Consider the following 21783-nt stretch of genomic DNA (forward strand, 5'->3'; position numbering starts at 1 on the left):
TTAATTCTTGTGCCAAATGTCCTTGTTAGTTTTAGTCATATTTAGTCATTCACATTTTTTTTATGGCAAGTTTTAGTCGACTTAAAGTCTCGTCATTTTAGTGTAGTTTTAGTCAAAAGAAAACTCAATATATCTTAAGTCAAGTTTTAGTCAAAACATTTTAGTCTTTTTTTTTAATTTCTGAGATTATTTCTGATAACCATTTCAGTCAAATAGTTATAATGACACATTCTAATTTTTTTTGTACGTAAAATGCGACCAAATATTGAGCCTCTTCCTTATTTCACCAGTAAATTCCTGCTAAACGACAAAAACAACCACTGGATGGGGAAAAGGGTATTTTAGAATAACTTTGAATGCAGCACTAGGCTGCTAGCTACAGGAATCCTCTACAGTGAAATATAGACAAACTTCTACACTGTTTAGCTGTCAGCATTTTAACCGTGTTTACTCCAGCTGCTAGCTAACGGTAGGCTAACATTACCTGCTGCAAAGTGTAGTGTTAACTAGCGTGACATGCTGCGATGTTTAGGAGCATCAGAGAGAAGTGCAGCCGAAATCTGCGTTTCTGGTCTAGTAGATAACGGTCGTTAAGGCACCGGTGCCGTAACAGCTGAATATTCTATCTCATGATAAAAAAGTAGAGACGATTGTAGACGAAAATGACGTGAGATTTTATCTTAGTTTTTATTTTATGCAAAACATTTTAGTCTCGTCTTTTTTTGTCAACAATAATGCATGTTACTTTAGTCTTAGTCAGCGTTTTTGGACATTGGTGCAGTCTCATCATCGTCTTTAGAAAAAAAAGGTTGTTGACGAACATATTTAGTCTCGTCTCGTCTGACAAAATTAACACTAATGCAGTGCTGCCTGCTGTTTGGCTCAAAGCACCATGTATACTATAGCATTAATATACAGAATCATACCTAACAGTACATGTAGGTATGGCTGGGTATTTGAAAATTAGTGCCAATACAATACCTGAGTTTTGAGACTGATACCAAAACAACTTTACTCACTGAGAAATACAGTAGAAACATGTTTCTTTTTTTTATTTAACAATAGAAAGCAGACTTCTCAAATGTTGAATTTGATCTAAACACAAGCAGCTGTACAAGAACTTCGCTTAAATAAAATGCAGCAAAATACACCAAAAATGAGCAAAAGAACAATCTGATAAGTATTCATATTCAATGCCCGCTTTTAGTAATCAACAGTTTTGTAAGTGCTTTTTCACTGTGTACCAGGGTGTTGCTGTCCTTGTAACAGGATTTTCAGGACCAAGTAACTGATTGGTTGGTCTGCATCTTTTACCCATAAATTGCATAATAGGAACGTATATTTGTGACTCTTTTAAAGATTGTGAAAAATCCAAAGTTTATAATCCATCTCTACCTGAGTCTAGTGACGCTCTCTCTGGGGTCCTCATGCTTTGTCCTGTCTGTTCAACTTCCACCTGGATCAGCTCCGTCTCATCCGTCTTCTTCCTGTGAGGGTTGTTCTTCTGGCTGTTGCCCCGGGACGACAGGGGGCTCCTTTTGTCCTTACTGCTTCTCCTCTCACCAGGTTCACTGAGATCCAGCAGGTCCAGTGTTGAAGAGAGAACTGTGTAGGACATGTGTGCGCATAGTTTAGTTTAGTTTGTTTATGCTTTACGATTTCTAACCAAGAATTCTTGGGAATCTGAGAGAGAACACTCAACGGGCACACATCTTCCACTTGCATGAGGGACATTAACCACCAAGTGTACTGTAGATTGCACCAGTAATATACTTTGTTTATGGTTGGTTTTTATCAATGTGAAGGGCTGCTAGTTTGACATGGTTCACTACTGATTCATTCTGAAGCAGGAAAAGTACATTGAATTGCACACAATTTGACTAAATTCAAACATGCTATTTTCCAACGTTTTATTACTGAGTAAAATCATAGTATAACATTAAAATATTCAGGTATAAATGGATCCTTTGAGTGCCTTTTAATGCTAGAAAAACACTGTAGCAATGCTTATTTGCTGTTTTTTTTCTCCATTCTTTTGTTTACTTAAATAATTGCTCTTTGAAATGTATTGAGATTTTTGGAAACATTCCTTTCTCTTTGTAAAAAGATAGAACAACAGGTTTCACTTATAGTGCTGCATGAAGCTTTGATTTTGAGCCACACATTTTCTGACACGGCGAGTTGAGCTGTCAAGGGTACTTAAGCTGTCACGGTATTGCCCCTCGGTGGACATCTAAAACATTTGCTGCTGCTCTTTTCAGAGAATCTAAATATACTACTGGCCACTGCAGTCTGATAAGGATAAGGCAGGCAACCCCTTGAGGAGCTCCAGTTTGGTCAATTAAGTAATTCAATCGCAGATTGTTAGAGCAGCAAAGAAGGACAGAGCCTTCTGTCAAGGGGCTCAACGTTTGTCTGTGCTGTCGTCCAGCTTCACCACTGCAGACTCTCTGTTAGTATTCTAAGCTGATACCCAGGTTTCCTTAGGAAAAGAAGAGAATGTTTGTTTGATTTGAGTAATTATTGCGATACATTTAAAACCTTACATCATAGCAGAATGTAAATTTTGTCTTTTTTTTGTATGTACTAGATTTCTTTGAATGTAAATCAACTTCTTATACTTTCTTCTTACTGCCAATTTTTCTATTCTCTTTTTACTACCACTTTTCCTACACATTTTGTCTACTGAATATTTTCTGTGTTAGCAGTTTGATTTGTTGTAGTTTGAGTCAAATAAGCAGTATGTCCTGCGGCTGGCTGTGTGTTGCCATTTATCGCTGTAACTTTAAAACTGCTTTGTTGGTTATTTTCTGGAACTGAATTTTTACAGTGCTACATCAACACTAGTCCTACTTATGTGAATATCTTTCAACTGAAATAAGTAAATGGATAAATAAAACAAAAGTAATCAGGGTGAAATTCACACAAAGGTGCCTAATTCCAAGGGGAACTTTATCCAGTCTCCTAAATCTATTATTGTTTTTGTCACTGCCTCCTGATTTTTATGAATCAATGTTGGTGAAAAACATTGTGAAACAAACACATGGGATGGCAATTGTTACCTAAAAGTCAGGTTCCGTTAAGATAAGAGGTTCATAACCCCAGTAAAACAGTCTTTTTATGCATTGGTTATTTGAGGAACTTACAAAGTTCTCTTACCCATTTTCCAGGACCCTGACTGTGTCTTTTGTGCAATGCGAGCTACAGACACATGGCTGCATAATTGGCGTGCTGCTGTTTCATGACAGCCAACTGAGAGCATTTGTTGACTGAAATCTCTGCGTAATTAGAGAGTATGCTTGTCTTCCATGCCTTGTGCTCTTTAGATGACAAGTACAATTACAAATCAAGGGAGACACTCGTGGGGGAGGTTGTGTGAAGAGTTTTTAGTATTGAAAGGAAACAATCTTTTTCTAAAAAGGCAATGATGTCAAAAATGTTTTGGCACCCTTGAGCCTACTTGAAATGATGAGACTTGGAAGACAATTGCAAAAGTTTTTCTCATCAACTGGCTATTTTAACTGGATGCTTGTATACTGTATATTAATCTAATGGATAATTAATTTCTCTGTGGTGGCCATTGAACGGATGGTGAGCAAATACATACGATTACTGTGCATTTCATTGGAGCCTTTAGCTTTTCAGCTTCATACACAACGAAGACTGATGAGCAATGGGGTTACGAGAGGAGGAATGGCTCTATGGTGACTAATCGCTAGTCGCTAATGGTCAAATGGGTGTTTCCTAATAAGACAACATTTCGATTTACAATGTTTACATTTAGCAAATGATACGTTTCAAGAGAGAAGATATTGAACACTGAAATCTCAAACAATCAATTGTGTTCAAGTGAATTCAAAGGTAAGAACCATTGTGTCTTTAGAGTATTCATGTGACTATTGAACCAGAATGTTAGAGCAAAGTGCTGACAAAAGAAAGAAACGATTTTTAAGTGAGTATGGAAGAGAGGGGATTTTATGCAGCGAGGGGGTGTTGATGAGAGGCTCTTCTTGAATAAATGAGTTTCAGCCTACGTAGGCTATTGAGTAGTGCTGGATATCCTAACCAGAGTAGTGGGAAGGACACTGCACTGTTATTTTGTCTCAACAAGCAACCAGCGCATTAGGTTAGCTCCAGACTTTTTCTCATTTTTTACTTAAAGTTAAAATTTAAAGAGACATTTATTTGACTAGTTGGTTTCTAAACCCCAGATAGCCATACAACCTATTTATAATTTATGATGGAGTTTTTAAAGTTCCATCAATGGGCAAAAATAGTCATCAACCTCAAAATCAGAACGAAAGTAAAACGGCATGCAAGAGAGCACAACATGATGTAGGTCTCATGTGGATTAGCATATTTGAGCTGGTAATTATCATCCATTATTGATTTTTCTTGCTTGCTTATTCCGATTTAGTATTATTCAGTGCCAGTTCATCACAGTGTGAAAACAGATTGACAGACAATCGCAACGAAAATCCTCTTCAACTGCATGTCTTTAGACTGGGAGGAAATCGGAAGCAGCTGGAGGAAACCCAAGTGAACATGTGGAGAATGAGAAAACTGCTTAAGGTGTTTGAACACATGACATTCCTCTTCCAGAACCACTTGGCAGCACTGATATTTACATGTGTAGGATTTGCTTTCAAATGGCACATACAGTACCTCTACAATATTGCACATGGACTACATACTAGACAAGATCTGACCATTTTGGGAATTTTGAGATTTGTGAGCAATTATGTTAGGCCTACGTCATTGTCAGCGGGAGCAGCAGGAGGCACTGGGGAGACAGAAGGTTGAAAGTTTCCCCACAACAATCGCCCATACTCTGCCCGCCTAAATCAGCACAGTCAGTGGCCAGTTTGGAGATGACACATGTCAGCTGCAATCTGGTTCTGCAAATCATCCGTATTCAAAAAATGGTACAGCTCAGTGATCAAGGTCCTATTCATGTGGAAAGCAAGATGGCACTAGGCATCTGTTAAAGTCAGAACATTCAATTTCTCAACACCTACTTTGACCTAGTTACTTTTTAGTTTATTCACTCGCATGATGAGAAGGTTGTAAGGAATATGAACTGTACAATACACATCTAAGGGAGACACTCTTAAACATACATTTCACGTGCTCGACTGATGTAGAGTATTTTACTAAGTAAAATCTAATTTGCCTGTTTGGGCCAATGCTTTGAAAAGTAGTGGGTGGGATGTGGTCCTCAATAGGCTATTATTATCATGGACTACGTTTACATGCACATAATATAAAAAGACGATATTCCGACTAAGCTGTTTACATGCAGTAGCGATGTGTGCGCATATCCAAAAACCTGTTGATATCCAAGTATTTGATAATGTTCAAAAGTAGCTGTGTTTCTCCTTCTTATCGGGTCTCCAGCCTTGCAAACTGTTGGCTGGTTGGTTTGTGTACAGAAACCATAGCAACGCACAGAGCTGACCATAAGCCTGCGGTAAAAACCCAGATTGAGAAGCATATTCCGAATGAGCTGTATACATGTTCAAACAATGCCTCTAAAATCCAAATAATACCGGAAAATCCCATGTCTTAATTGGAAAATGCTATATTCGGAAAAAGGCCTTATTCGGAATATGCAACCAGAATATACTGTTTACATGACCTGTATCAAATTTGGAATATTGTCATAATTGGAATAATAGTGGAATATTGGTGTGCATGTAAACGTACTGATTGATGCATTTTTATCTAGAATTATGATTCATTCTATATAAAGCAGTTACCAGTTACATGTACACCACATTGGACTGTAGCGACCCCCAAACTCAATCTCACATTTTACCTCTAAATAATGTCACAAACTGAGGTGAAACAAAGTTGGTGTTTTGATAATTACAATAGTGCAGAGCAAACTTGGAAGTAAATCATGACTTGCATAAGGCACGAAACAAACAGAAATTCCATATTCAAATTGTGTTTTCCATATTGTTTTCCACAGTTTCAGGTTTAACTGGAGCTACGTGCTGCTCATGGTGAAAAAAGTATTTTAAAACAAAATTTTTTGTTTTGAAAATTTTTTTTTTTTGTAGAGGGCCTTTTTTTTTTTTTTGGGGTTTTTTTTTTTTTTTTTTTTTTGTTTCTTCTAGGAATGCTAATTTAGATTTTCTCACTGACCGATAGCCGACCCGGACATACTTTCTGCGTTCCACAGACAGCTGTAGACTTGTACCGGTTGCGCAGCCCCGATGTTGTGTACATTGTTTTGGACGCAAGCAACCACTTTTCTGGAACTGCAAAAAATCTATTCAAAAGACCTAAGTGGTTGAAAACCGATAACACAGATTGACTTCTCTGAGTGTATTAATAAACAGAGGGAGAGAGAAAGCATGGAGACCAACAGTAATGCATTAGCTGACAAACAGAAACAAAATGAACCTCCATTAGAGATGGTATTGCATTTTTCACTCATGATCCATTTTAAGGCAAGCACATAAATAGCTGGACATACCGTGTTTAAATATGTACATCAGATTGCAGTAAATAATTGCCCAGGCAGCCGTGTATTATCGGTTGCAAATAAAAGACGTCGTTACTAGAGAGCTTTGTTTTGTTGCGTTTGTTCTGCATGTTAAGAACATCAGAAATACTCTTTGTGTTGCTAGTAACAATGATCATTGACATGAATTTGTGTTAATTAGACACATGGCCCAGCAGAATAAAAAAACACTCTCCCCAGTACAGTTGCCATGGTTGATAAAAACATGTTGACAGGAGACCGCATCCAATGTGTCCTTCAAATCCCTCATGTATTAACAACCACAGCATGGCATCAAAGAGCTTTTCCTCTATATGCTGCAGGGTAATAGTATGTTTCTATTCCATATTATACTTTTGACATGGAGGCCAATCTTAAGGGCATCTTAAACAGCAAATGACTTGTAATACTAGTCATCTACATATATTTCACATTGTCGTCAAATTAACTGTACTGTACCAGCTGTGTTGGAAGTCACTGGGCGGGAAACCCCATCACACTTGGTCTCGCAGAGGAAATCGTCGATGGAGGGACTTAAAAGCGGGCGGCTCTCTTGTTGCTCACTCACCAGCTGTAAGGGCAAACAGACGAAAGCGTTCAGGCTCTCACTCACAATGAAAATCGCATCATAAAAGAGTCTCTGTTATGTTAACATTAAGTGAAGTTGATTCTTTTTGGGCATGATAATGATATCACCAGTGTCCCCATACTGACATATTGCTGCATTGCAAAAAAAGTTCAACATGTCTGTGTCTTTTTCTGAAGATGACACACATTTGTGCTCCTTTGCAGCAAATGTATTCACAGTATCTTGACATAGATACTGTACACTGAAGTGATTCAAGTGTGTGTTGATCCACTCAGATGTTGCAGCCTTTGTTACAATTCTAAGAGTTTGGACTTGGGTTAATGTTTATGTGAAGAGCTTATAGAGACTTGACATGTAACAGAGATCACATCCAATCATGTACTGTGTATTTTGAGTCATGGTAATGCCCAGCGGCTGCTCTTTGATTCCTAGCTACATGTGCCAGTAATGTTTGAACACTGGCATATGGTTTTAGTGCTGCATTAGTATGGGATTAGTACTTTTGAGTGGTAGCTGATGTTGCCCAAATGTGCAGCTACAGCCAACTTCTTTTGAAAGCTTTTCTGACAGACATCAAAACACAGCTGCTCTTTGGCAATTGGTTAATGGAGATTCATCTTCATCACACAGTCAAATGGTTATGTTTGCATGCACACACTTTGTTGGAAAATATCAATGTAAGGCAGAATTTTGGACAATGTTTTAAAATGCACTGTAATAACCTGGTTACTGTAAAACCTGGCTTTACATACAGCTGGTCTGCCATGAGACCCCTACCATATTTTTGAAACCTAATTGGCATTTTATGTTAGTGACGATACAGGTTTTATTTTTTTTTCAGAGCATTTAGACTAATGGCACACATTGAAAGCTTTGTGCGAAAAACCTCTAATAGAAGTTTGGAATGGGAAAAAAAAAGACGTTCGGTATTGTACTGTTTGTACTTTAATTTTTTAGTCCAGTTTAGTCGCAGTCGCCATCTTTCTCAGCTGCGTACTGTGCACTACAATACATCACGTCAATACAGCATCTCCCTATCCGTTTAATAGAAAAAGGAGCGTCTGTATTTTTGACGGAATGGAAATCATACCGTCGGGATTTCTAAATACCTTGGTATACCCTAATACATTGGAGAGCAATTTCAATCAGATTGTGTTTGGGTGGATACTTGGTGTTACTGCACTTTCAGAAGAGGTCTAATCAGGCACAATAAGTGAAGGTGAGTAGGGCTTTTACTATTTCAGATATAAGTAGACATTGTTTTAAGTCTTTGATATGCACATTTAAAAAAATAAATAAAAAAACGTTAGAAACCTAGGTACACAATTAACTAAAACTAGGTCTTTCATTTACATTATATTTAAAAAATCAGAGTACTACAGAAACATGACCAGGCAGTGTATGTAATCTCACTGAATGAGTCCTATAGTAATCATTGAGAGAACCACTGAGATGAGCTGGGCTGAGAGAAACCTGCTGGATGTGTCCTAAACAATAATTGCTTTAGCATTATTGCTTATCTCACTTTCCAAACCATGAAAATGCTAATCGCCTTGCTTGTGATGCACCAATTTGTAGGCTTGCCAGTGCAGCTGCAGGATATGTTACATCCAATTCATTATTGGTACCCTGAATGCTCGATACTTCAGGTGCAGCTGGCCAGAATTTGCAAACCAATGCTTCATAATTTGAAGTTAAAAACCAATTTTTCGGGCAGTTAGAGGTTTACTCCTCGACGCAGCGGCCGCAGGTTCAACTCTGTCCTGTGGCCCTTTTCTCTATGTCATTCCCCCTCTCTCTCCCCTTTCATGTCTTCAGCTGTCCTATATAAATTAAGGCATAAAAAAATGCCCCAAAAAATAATCTTAAAAAAAAAAAAAAAAAGTTTTCCCCCATAGAAAGGGTGAGCTGCCACCACTGTTGTCAGCCTGTTTAGAGTGTATGTAATGCCGGTAGTGAGGAGACATGACATTTGCTATTGTAGCTCTCCAGGCCATGTTCGCAGCCAGAATTTTAATGAAGGTACTAAAAGTTTAATTACCAATCATGGAATGGACTGAACACCACCTGCAACATGCTTGATATGAAAGGTGCTGAATGGGGTTTTCATAGCATATCTACACTGTATGTGCCCTCACAATAAAATGTATAGTATATCTATCCTGTGTGCCTTCTAGTATTTAACCAATGTGTTTTGTCAACATTGACTTTACACCCTCATTGTTTAGGGTCCCATTAGTCTACGACAATTCATTTATGGGATTGCTCCGGTGCTGCCGGATGTCCCTCATTTTCACCTTCCGCCTCTTTGTGTTGGCATTCTAAACTCCGATCAAGTAATGAGGACTATAGCCAACTGCGCCTCAGATTTCTGCAGGGTAGGGATGGTTACATCAACACCTCTCTAAAACAAAAACTAATCATTTATAACTTCATGATGCATTTCTTTTAGTTATGTGTACCTAATAAACTTGCAACTGACTGCATATATTACTTTGCAAAAAAGGTAATCCACATAAATGTAGTGTGTTCTCTCACATGGTGATGTTGCTTTTGTTTGGGGTCTGACTTCCAGTTAGACCTCTTATGAATAAACTGTTAAAAAACTAAAATAAGAGAAATCAAAATAAACTTAGGATTAGTAGTGCTAGTGTGGGATGGATGGATGGATGGATGGATGGATGGATGGATGGATAGATAGATAGATAGATAGATAGATAGATAGATCACTTGAAAATGAATTGTATATAACAGAAGTAATGGGTAATTTTCTGTTTTCACACAGTTTTGTAAGCTGTTTAAACGGGCCCAGGGTCTCCAGGGACACAATAGATCTTTAGGGTTAATTCATGATGAGATGGATATTATGAATTTACTTGTATATTACATGCATATTTAAACAGAAATGTTTCTTTAGTTGGCAGTTAATGATGTCCAACAAAGAGATGAGTAAAATGAAGACATGTAGAGGATGATGATACCTGGTTTGGAATAAGATTCAATATTCGCTGCACAAAAGAAAAAAGCTGAAAATTTTGCAGCAGACAAAAAAATAAACCTTTTGAAAAAAGAGTGCATAAATAATATCCGGAGAGGGGTCATTACTTTGTTGAGCGAGAGTTTGTGCTGCGCTGAAGAATGCTGACCCAGCATAGGTAATTAGAGTTTTTGCTGTTCTGGTGTCAGAATAAAGCTTTGGTCCATGGGAGATCTCACAGTGGGAAGTAACCTGATTTCACCCTCTACTGCTGCCAGTCCATGCATTTCCCCCCCAATTTTGGACTGCAGTAATAAATCATAGGATGCAAATACACTTGTTTTTAAAGGTCAAATTTATCCAGTGATTTACGGTTTTTGCTCAGAAAAGTTTAGTCTGATTGAAGGCTGAGCTGCCATTGACTAAGTTACAATTGTTTTGTGTTGTCAAAGAGGCCTCATTTCATCTAGACTTCAAAACTTCATAAAACCTGAATAATAACCACTCAAATGTTGACCTTTTAATGAAGGAAATGAATCATTCCAAATGGCTTCTGCTGCTTTTAATTAGATGATTTTTACCCACTGAAACGCTAACAAGCCAAAGGAACCTAAGGAATGATTAAATTTAAATACCCATCGCTGGCAGCGAGAGGAGAGAAGCTCTGCTTGTCATTTAGAGAAAAACCGCAGCATTCATCCACCCTGCTATTATTTACCACATCAAAACACTTTCCCTTTTAGCCTGCATGTGTTTGTTGTTGATGAGAGGAGCTTATAGTGGTCTAGCTCACAGTGTTGTGTAGGCTGCAATGTATATTTGTGTGAAAACAGGCTTATTTTGATCTTTTAGAATATTTTAATTGTCATATTTCATAATATAGATCTAGGTCACTCACGTAAACATTCCTGGCAGGTGTTGTGGGAGATTCGATCTTGTTCATCTTAACAATTAGAGCTCAACCAATTAATTGATTAGTCTGATTGACCTGCAAAAATTTTGAAATTGTTTTTAATTGAAATTCTAAACTCCAATGTGACATTTTGCTGTCTTTCTCTGTTTTTAAATAATTGTTAATTGAATATCTTTGGGACTTGGACTGTTGGCCAGACAAAACAAGTAATTTGAATAGGCCCCCCTTAGGTTCTGGGACACAGTGATTACCATTTTTCATTATTTCTTGACATGTTATGAACATTTGAGATAATTAAATAATTAATTAATTAATTTACTTGACCAAAATAATTGCTTAATTAATTTATGAAAATAACCGTTATTGGAGCCCTACTGTAACACTCAGTCAATTCCTGTGTTCCCTACAGTATGGTCTTGGAATTGTGATTTAATAAGCACCAGGTGTTAGGTTATTAAAGTTTATTAGCGCTTTCAGATGTATCAGCAATCCATTTTTTTTTTGTTTAAGATTATTTATAGCCTTTAAAAGACAATATGGATTTATAACATTTTTAGCCTTATTTGGATAGGACAGCTAAGACTTGAAAGGGGAGAGAGAAGGGGAATGACATGCAGCAAAGGGCCACAGGTCGGAGTCAAACCTGCGGCTGCTGCGTCGAGGAGTAAACCTCTATATATGGATGCTCTAACAGGTGAGCTAACCAGGGGCACATCAGCAATCCATTTGAACTTATATATCAATGATGTCAAATGCTAACTAATACACTACTGTACATTACTGCACAGAGCGTTATGTTTAAATTTCATGAAAAGCTACAGTATGTTAAATTATTGATATTGTACATTATAGACAATTAAAAAAAATCCTGTTTTGTTTGTTTTAGGATTCTGAAAGACCCAAATTCAACAAATCAAATGTAGCTCCATCCAAACAGCTTCTCAGCTGACTGGTGCATTCAACATAAATGCCAGCTGAGCTGTACAAATATAGTGTGCTCTCTTGGAGACATGGGACCTGGGGACTGGAGGAGAATCTCTTGACAATATAAATGACATTCATAAATGCACATGCTCGCAGTGTATGATAACCAGAGAAACATCTGTCAGTGACTATTACAATTTTTGTGATGCTTGCGCAGCATCGATTGGGGGCATCTTAGTTTTACAGTGTGCATTAAACAGAGGTGGACTGTTAAACCTCTATAGTCTGAAAAAAATAATGGATGACCTTGGATTTCTCCACTCCAAGCAATAAAATGTTATCTGCATGCCTTTTCTTAATAATCACTATTTTTGATGTGACTGACTGAAAGTCCGCACTAACAACGGAGCAGCATGCTGGACATTGAGAGCATACTGTACCATAATCTTTAAGTAGTGCATTAAATTCATTAAATAGTCTGGATGTGTTTAGAGAATAATGAGAAATGTTGACAGAATCTTGGCTAAGAGCCCTGCTGAGTCGTGTTCACTGCTTAAAGTTGGCAGCGTTATCATATTTTCAGAAAATACGACATGTTAAGTTGTGAAATGAGAACATTATTTGTGATAAACTGCAACCAACTTGGCCCTTAATTGACTCAGTAAGAATTACAGAAACAGGATGTATGACACCGCAAGTTGCTGCTTTACCAACTGAGAGATGCAGCTCTTAGGGTAGGTAATACATTTTTGGCACGTATTCTAAAGTTTTTGTAGTTTGTTGTATCTAGGGATGGCAAGGTCAGTTGGTTCGTTTTTAAGTCGGTCCACCACTTTTGAGTGAAAAATCTCAACATCTATTGGATGGTTTGCTATGAAATGTTGGTGAAATTTCCTCTAGTGCCACAATGAGATTGATATTTGTGGTTTTCAGTTAAATGTATCCACAATAGTGTTGCAGGGATGACATATTTTTTTTCTTCTTTTTTTTGTGGGCATTTTAGCCTTTTAATAGACAGGACAGCTGTAGACAGGAAAGGGGAGAGAGAGAGAGAGAGAGAGAGAGAGAGAGAGAGAGAGAGAGAGAGAGAGAGAGAGAGAAAAGACATGAAGCAAATGCCCACAGGTCAGACTCGAACCCTGAGCCGCTGCATCGAGGACTGAGGCTCTGCATATGGGCGCCCGCTCTACCAGGTGAACTACCCAGGTGCCCGGGATGACGTATTTTTGTAGGCCGACTCAGAAGTTGGTATCGCCCTGGTTCCCTTGACAAAAAGCCAATGTTTTTTCCGTTGGTTTTTGGATCACAGCACAAAAAAAGCTTTGTGGCAAAACATTTATGATACTTAAACGTTTTGTTCAGCAAGATATTCTTCAAAAATGAACACCACTTTTGTGTTTGCTATAAACGAACAACACCACCACGAAATGCCAACTAATTTCCAGGTTTTATGACATATTCCTGCAGCACTCTATGGTTGGAGGGAATACTAGGAAATGTAGTTTAGACATTCATGTTCAAAATGTAACTTCATCCAATACTCTGGTTTAATTATAATCGAATACCTGCAAAACTTGAGATGAGAATTCTCTAATGGCAGCCTCAGCTTCACTTGTGTTTAGTGCTAATGAACTAACTTCAGCATGAGAACATGCTAAACTGAGATGGTAAACATGGCTAACATAATACATGTTAAACATTTGCACTGTCATTGTGAGCATGTTAGCATAATGACGTTAGCATTTCGCATAACTTACTGCTGTATCCAAGTACAGCCTCACAGAGCTACTAGCATGACTGTAGATTTATAGAATGACTGACCGAGTGACTTGTAATGACTGTTGGTCACATCAAATAATTGCAAAACTGTCTATCAGATTTGTAGTTTTTAAGTCTTTTTAAATCTCAAAATTCACTGTCAGTTTTTAACAGATACGCCTGAAATGTGGCTGTACATCACCATTGGCAATCTCATGATGGAGGACACTGAGCTATCTTCACTGCACATTATGATCAATGTCGATGTTCTTCAAAGCACTTCCTGTGATTGCCATGGGGGCCAATTTTAAATAATGGTCTTGAAATGATGAGATCTCTGCATTTTCCCTCTTCTAATCATCCAGAAAATAGGGACAGGAAATCTACCACATTCATCTGGGGAGATGCGTTAGGCACTTTGGTAGCAGGTAGCATGCAAACGCCCATTATGGGTTGACTCTTAAGCCAAGAGAGCAGCTTCCTGAGCTGTTTGCCCATTTATCTCACTACAAGGAGGTTACTGTTTTCCCCATCTGCTTTTGTCCTCCTTTGCTCCCCTTCTCTTATACCTTTTTGCTCATATCCTATGCAAATCACTTTGGCACTTTGTTAAGGAGTATTGTAGAACATTATGTAATGGAAAACTTGAGCTAATTGTGCCGCTTGGGCTTGACTCCAAGCGATCTCTCAGATGTTGCTGTTAAGGGAACCGTGTACCAGTTAAACTTGACAGAGTTTTGAAGGCGGGGAGGTCGAGGTGAGGACAGGAGGAGGTGGAGAGGATGGAAAACACTACATAAAGGGAACGGTGGATGAAAAATATTAAAGCAGAGGACTGACACTGGAGGCTATGTTAGGAATGGTTATCTTGAGAAATAATTACAGCCAATATCTTTCAGTATGTTTAGTTCACATTTGGAATATGTTGGGTCAGCAATTATATCACATTTAACTTTTCAGAATCAGATTTTTTAAATCCAAAATTGTATTTTCTTGATTCTGATGTCAATGTTCTCTATAATGCAGCAAGTTGTGCACTCATTACAGTTGTGTGGAAGCTTTTGTGGGTGGCAATGTACTGTTCCATGTATTCCCACAGGCCTGTATACTGGAGTTCAGTTAGTTGGGTATTTTATGACTCATCATAATGTCTTTACATGATTTACCCTTAGGCTGCAAATTGGAAATTAAATTATTAACAAGTAAGACAAAATGTTCTACTATTGTGTGTTTTACTTCTTTAAAGGATAAGGGTGACATTAGTCTGTATGAACTTATATTCAGCTAACCCCATGAAAAGACCAATAAGGTCATACTTTCCAATTTTCTCTGCTCTGTCTGTGGCACTCAGCCCAAAGCCAATAATTTCTACTTGGGATGAACATTTAAAAAAGCAGGTCACAAATATAAAGTTTCAATTTGAAAGGAAAAAAAACACTTTTTTTTCTAAAACAGCTGGGCACTGTAGTTTTTTGCAAACGTTAAAAGTAAATAGTGCATTTGCTGGGGACTATTTCTAGCTACTTTTCTAAGTATCTATGGCACCAGAACGATGTGGCAGGGCTGTAGTACTAGAGTCCGGACTCAAGACGTTATTCTATTGTCTCGGACTTGACTTGGACTTGTCTCGGCCTCGATAGATAATAAGAGGATGCCTGGTTTAATGCTGCTTCCTTTGTCTTTGTTGTGTTTCTTTATCTTCTCAGAGAGCTTGGTTTGAGCGGAGACCCCTGACTCTGAAGCCCAATGAGACATTGTATGTGATATTGGGCATTACAAATAGACTTGATTTGACTTGACATATGGCGTGAGGAGCCACAGCCTGTCACTTAGCCTCTGTCCCTTGCTAAGTGACATCAAGCTGGGACACATTGCCTCTCAAACTGCTGCCTCAGCCACTGGAGAGCACACGGCACTAATCATGGGTTTGGTTCTAGATGTGGAAACAATGTCACGTTTATCAGCTTTAAACTGCAGTAATTTGAAATGCCTTTATTTTCCTGAAAAGGGGGGTTTTAAGCAAAGTGATATATACGTTTAAATGAGAGGTGACTTATGGACTTGGAATACTAGAGGAATCAAAATGAAATTCTTTACAGAAGAAAAAACAAAACAAAAAACCTAATTTTTTATCTGATGTTTGCTGTGCTCAGTTCAGGCATGACATATTTACCAGCTGCTCTTAGCAAAAACAATTCTGTTTTGTAACAGCTGCTAACTCACGTGTGTGTGCTTGCATATGAGAGAGTTGGAGTCGCCTGCCTGCCTGGAACAATGATCATTGTCAAGATTTTGTTTTTTGGAGGCATCCCTAGTTTGTTGCTGTGTTTTGTACTACAGTTTTGAGCAGTCACTTGACAGCGATGTCGCAGGTACTTTAACGTGACTGGACTGACAGCAGCGGTCGCTAATTGTCATGTTTTAAGGTGTATTGAAGGAAGGATTGCAAGAATTCTACTGGCTTTTTTTTTTTTTTTTTTACCAAAGATTTACAAACCTACTATTTACCAATTTAAAAAATGCATTGTCATCAGTCATGAAACATGATCTGTTTTTTTTGTTTCTAAAACATTTAATTTCAGAGACACAATGTTTTAGAATGGGGCCCTGCTGTTCTACTGTAATAGCAAAGAGTAGTGAATAATCTACACTATCTATTCTTTAATATACTGATAATGATAAATGTAACAATAATTGTTTTGATAGATTAGAGGATATATTTCCTTTATTGTGTTATCTTACTTCTGTTATGTTCTGTTTTATAACAATAGGACTGGGCTGTTGGCTTTGAGGTTGGTTCTGGTTAAATGCCATTGGTTGTTGTAGCTGTTGACACTTCATAGGCAATCAGTGTGAGAATTATGAGTAGACATAGGTTGGTAAGAGATCCATAACGCCACCAATTTCATGAATAAATTAGGGAAGTAGAAGGGAAGTAGAATTTATTGCGTCTATTCAATAGATAGCAGATATGTTGCTGTAGAGGGAAGTTGTTCTTTGCTGATGTTTTCATGCCATTTTCTTTTTGTAATTTAAATTATGACAAATTAAACATTTAACAAGATAAACTATGTATTTCTAAAAATATGTAAAGTCATATTGTGTTAGTGTGAGCTTCCGCCTATCAGTATAATTGAATAACCTCCACTTGAGTGGAAGCATTTTTGTTTGTATGACAACTTTTAAAAACCAGACGTTGTATTAGAAAAATTTGAAGCATGCTCAAGGTTATTAAAACACAGACATATATACAAGAGGGTACACACATACACACGCATACTGTACAAAAAAGCAATCAAGCACAGAGCAAGGGAACTCATTGCATCTGGAGTACCGACTCCATCCAGCTACAACACTTAAAGCAAAAGAGAAGTGAAAAGCTCAGCAGCAGGTACGGTCATTTGCTGCAGTATTTAGTACACAGAGAGCTCAGTCAATAGCTCAATGCCATGCCGTGTGGCATAGCATTGTGGAAATGCATTCATACGCTGTTTGTTTTGAGGATTAGCTGCTTATGAGGTGTAAAAGGTTCATGAGGGAGTTTTTTTCTGTCCTGATTAGGAATGGGAGAGGACATTTGTGTGATCTCTAGTTAATCCCTCCCACATTCATACTAAAAGCACAATACATGTTAACTAGAAGAGCACTATAAATCTTTAGGAGGCTAATTTGAAAAGAGAAAAAGTAGTATGGATAACTGTAGCAATTTGAGGCTGTTTCTATAGATCATAAGATGATAATTCACTGTTTGTGTAAATTTTGTGATGTAGGAGGAGGGTTTTATACCCCATAGAGCAGCTGGAAATGAAATATTTGTTGCTTCTTTGTTAGATGCAACAGTCAAAAGGCTTAAGTAATGAGTTAGTAGTAGACAGTCGAGGTCCGTCATAGGACACTCAAAGCTTTGCTATTGTTCAGTATGACCAACACAGGAGGAAGTTCCACTTGGAGGCAGGGGGGAGGGCAGGGGGGAGGGCTGGGGGGTTGGGGGGTGTTTCTGAAATGGTTCTGCCCACCTTGGTAGTCACTGTGAGGAGGGGCTTCCCTTCTGATGACGCCTTACTTGGTATCTCCTTCAGGACCATGGCAACAGTCTTATCTGCAGCCCTAGAGTCTTTCCCCTACAACAGTGAAATCAACAATGACTTGTGTCAGGACAGTTGGACAACTCAGTGCTTTTTGCCCCCGTCCAGGGCATCTTACAAAAAAGACTTTACTATATGATGATGGAAATACTGCGTGGGGCTATCTACGGTAACACATCGACTGAAGACATTTCCACAAGACTATGGCAATGAAGAGAGGGTTACTGCACAATGTAGAGGGTTGACTGTAGACAGTGATGAGCATGGTCGTCCACAGCAGTATTTAAGTACTTATGATGACAGAGTATCATACAGCGCTCATTACACAGACCATATTATTTACTAAGAATGATGTAGTGTCTGGCAGATAAATGTCTCCTGAGCAGCTGAACGTTGACATGTATCTCTGGTTGTGCTGGCATGTTGGAATCACAACATAAAGGTGATTGAAAGGTTCAAACTTCAGTACTGAAAGTGATGCAATGTGATGATTAAGTAAACTGCAGACGGTTTTCATGTTGACTTTATGGCAGAAAGCCAGACATTCATCATTCACTTCTCATTTTACCCATAGCTGGAAAATAGATTATATTGTACGCTATTAATCATGTTATGACACACAGATGTAGCAGAATTATAATTACACAGGGCACTACACATTTCATCTCAGAAAAGAGCTCATCCCCTTGCAATTAAATGTGCTGACCAGAGAGAGACAAAACTGCTGTTCATCACACAGTTTCTATATTTTGTAGACTCAGGGAAGCTGCCTGTTCAGACTGTGCATGAAGCACACTGGAAGCCTTTGAGCTGAATCTTATTAGAGCTTTTTCACATTTCCACATGCCAGAAAAATGAATTAGGCATTTCTTCCACTGATGTCCTCAGCTAATCATGTCACAAAATGCATTTGCCTTGTCTGGAGGGAGAGTTCCCTTGAAAGCATAATGCTCCTATTAGAGTCCCAAAAGCCACCTGCGCTCACTCTCTAGCTTAGTTGCACTCAGTATAAATGAACAACATCCATTGACGACACTAGCAACGCATCATTCACATGGCAAGAGATGATTCTGAAAAACATTTATTTTTAGTAGTTTTTCTGAATGGCAAATTATGCAATTTAAAAAGCGCTAAATGTTCCTTCTGTGCCGTTTGTGCAGGTGTCGATTAAGCCAACAGTGTCGAGGATATCTTTCACCGGGCACACAGTCAGTTTGTATTGGCTTACAGTCTTGGCCTGCCTGCTGTTGTTTTGTGGCAAGTTTTGCTGAACTGGCTCTTATTTTTCTAGGAATGAATATAGATATGTTTGGCAACGCACAACAGTGGACAGTAATCGAGGAACTTGATAGCATTTATTTATTTATTCTACAATTTTGTTGTCCTGATCAACACAGCAGTTTGAAACCTGGACAATAAGATAACTATGTGCTGAAAACGAGGAGAATGTAGACAAAAATATGAATTAGTAATTGTTTTGTTTAAGAACATCTGATTTCAGTGTCTGAGCTGAATGAAACAGCAGATTTTCATTAAATAGTGGTCTTCCCTAATACAGCAGTTTAAGATTTGGTCACTGTGGGGCTGTTCTGGAAGATAAAATAAAATTAAAATAAAACAAATGATCTTTAGCAAATGAGACTGACTGCAGCATTATCCAAACAGTTTAATCAAATCATTAGGTGCTGTTGGTGGCAGAGGACATAAATGGCTCAGAAAATCAATTTAAAATCTCCCAGCCACCACATCGTGTTCACCGCTCCAAACTAATACATTTACAGGAAATAACGCAGGCATTCACATAGGTAGGATTGAAAAGCTTTATGAATTTCATAAGATTCAGTGTTAGTAAGTCTGGAGAGAGTTTGTTCCACATGCAATAAGTTGTATCTATTCTGGGCAAAAGCATCATTACTTGAAAATGGTCTTTATAGAGAGCTGCAATTTTGCTTTCATGCTGGAGCAGTAAACTTGTTGGGTGAAGGAGGCAGCATGGCTTCAGTCTGACTCAGTTCAGACTCAAGATCGTCTCATTGTTTTCTGCTTTCTGTCTGAGTTGCTGTTTTCAAAGTCCCTGTCTACAGAAATAACAATACTGAATCCTTCAGATAAGGAGCTAATGATGGCCTGTTTTTTTCCATTCAGAGGACTGTTTTTTTAAATGCTAATAGAATGTTTTGGACAGGTCTGATTTTGTTTTTTATTTGCCAGCAACTTTAAAAGCTTCTCAATATTACTATATGTTCCCTACTGGCTCTTTGGCACAAGTACTGGGGAACTTCTCAGTAGAAGGACTTCAAAACCCAGAACATAATTTTGTGGAGTAAGCCCTTTTCAGACATTGAATATGAAACATTGCTGGCTTCATCTATCTGTGATGGCTTTTTGTCATAATTCAGACATACAGTAGGTGTCACATCTGACCAGGCACACCTTTGCTCATGACCTGATTTTAAGAAGGGTCTGGTATCTGCTTTCCATCAATTCAACCCTGTGTTTCTAATGTGGGACTGTTTGAGATCAAATCTGAGGAGCTGTGATATCCCCATGTAGCAGGCATCAGGCTTTGGCACTTGCATTATTAGGATATTTTGTTTTTTGTTTTGTTTGTACTTAATTGTCCGTCCATTTACACCTAAAAAAGAGTGGAACAGTCAACCGTATTAATAAACTGAAAATGTGTAAAATTGCAGGGTAATGCATTACAAACAATGGAGGCATGGTGGCTCTGACTAATGATGAGTAAAATTACATTTTTAATGCAGAACGGCTATATTGTACCATCTTTTGTGGCATTCACAAGACATTGATGAAATAATCTATACCGAATTTCACGTGTCATTGCTTGTATGGAAGGAAATGAAGTTTGTTACTAAACCTCTTTAGAGATGAAAAACTGTAAATGGTTGAAGGAGAGAGGAGAGTTTTGATCGGTTAGGAGATGCCTGTACTGTACCTTACCTTTTAAAATGTCTGAAATTGAGTTTAGTGGTCAAAATATGTCGCTGGACATGAGACCATTCTTTTTGGATTTTTAAGAGTGCAGTGCAGTGGGAAGGGGTTATGCTGTAAGCTTGCCTACTTTCCTTATGAAAGGGTGAAGCTTGTTTTCACAAGCTATATGTCGCATCTGTTCTGGGGGGAAGGAATCCTAACTTGAATGAGAAGGTGTGTCCAAACTTTTGGCCTGTACTGTACAGTACAGGCCAAAAGTTTGGACACACCTTTTCATTCAATGCATTTTCTTTATTTTCATGACTATTTACATTGTAGATTCTCACTGAAGGCATCAAAACTATGAATGAACACATATGGAATTATGTACTTAACAAAAAATGTCTTATATTTTAGATTCCTCAAAGTAGCCACCCTTTGCTTTTTTGATAGCGCTGCAAACCCTTGGTGTTCTCTCAATGAGCTTCATGAGGTAGTCACCTGAAATGGTTTTCACTTCACAGCTGTGCTTTGTCAGGGATAATTAGTGGAATATTTTCACTTATTAATGGGGTTGGGACCGTCAGTTGTGTTGTGCAGAAGTCAGGTTGATACACAGCCGACAGCCCTAATGGACAACTGTTAGAATTCATATTATGGTAAGAACCAATCAGCTAAGTAAAGAGAAATGAGTGGCTATCATTACTTTAACAAATGAAGGTCAGTCAGTCCGGAAAATTGCAAAAACTTTGAATATGTCTCCAAGTGCAGTCGCAAAAACCATCAAGCGCTACAATGAAACTGGCTCACATGAGGACCGCCCCAGGAAAGGAAGACCAAGAGTCACCTCTGCTGCTGAGGATAAGTTCATCCGAGTCACCAGCCTCAGAAATCGCAAGTTAACAGCAGCTCAGATTAGAGACCAGATGAATGCCACACAGAGTTCTAGCAGCAGACACATCTCTAGAACAACTTTTAAGAGGAGACTGCGCGAATCAGGCCTTCATGGTCAAATAGCTGCTAGGAAACCACTGCTAAGGAGAGGCAACAAGCAGAAGAGAATTGTTTGGGCCAAGAAACACAATGAATGGA

General features: G+C 38.3%; 1 protein-coding gene across 3 annotated transcripts in view; it reads right to left on the bottom strand.

Annotated features, from left to right (window-relative positions):
* The window catches only part of pex5la (peroxisomal biogenesis factor 5-like a), a 92258-nt gene that overhangs the window by 31836 nt on the left and 38639 nt on the right, over positions 1–21783 (bottom strand). For all 3 annotated transcript variants that reach the window (XM_039812117.1, XM_039812119.1, XM_039812118.1), the window contains exons 2-4: positions 17689–17793; positions 6971–7082; positions 1396–1605 (exon numbers count right to left, since the gene is read on the bottom strand). In XM_039812117.1, the coding sequence (XP_039668051.1) occupies positions 1396–1605; positions 6971–7082; positions 17689–17793 (427 nt within the window). The remainder of the gene's footprint in view (positions 1–1395; positions 1606–6970; positions 7083–17688; positions 17794–21783) is intronic.

Source organism: Perca fluviatilis, chromosome 9 (genome assembly GCF_010015445.1).
Source record: "Perca fluviatilis chromosome 9, GENO_Pfluv_1.0, whole genome shotgun sequence".
NCBI classification, from domain to species: domain Eukaryota; kingdom Metazoa; phylum Chordata; class Actinopteri; order Perciformes; family Percidae; genus Perca; species Perca fluviatilis.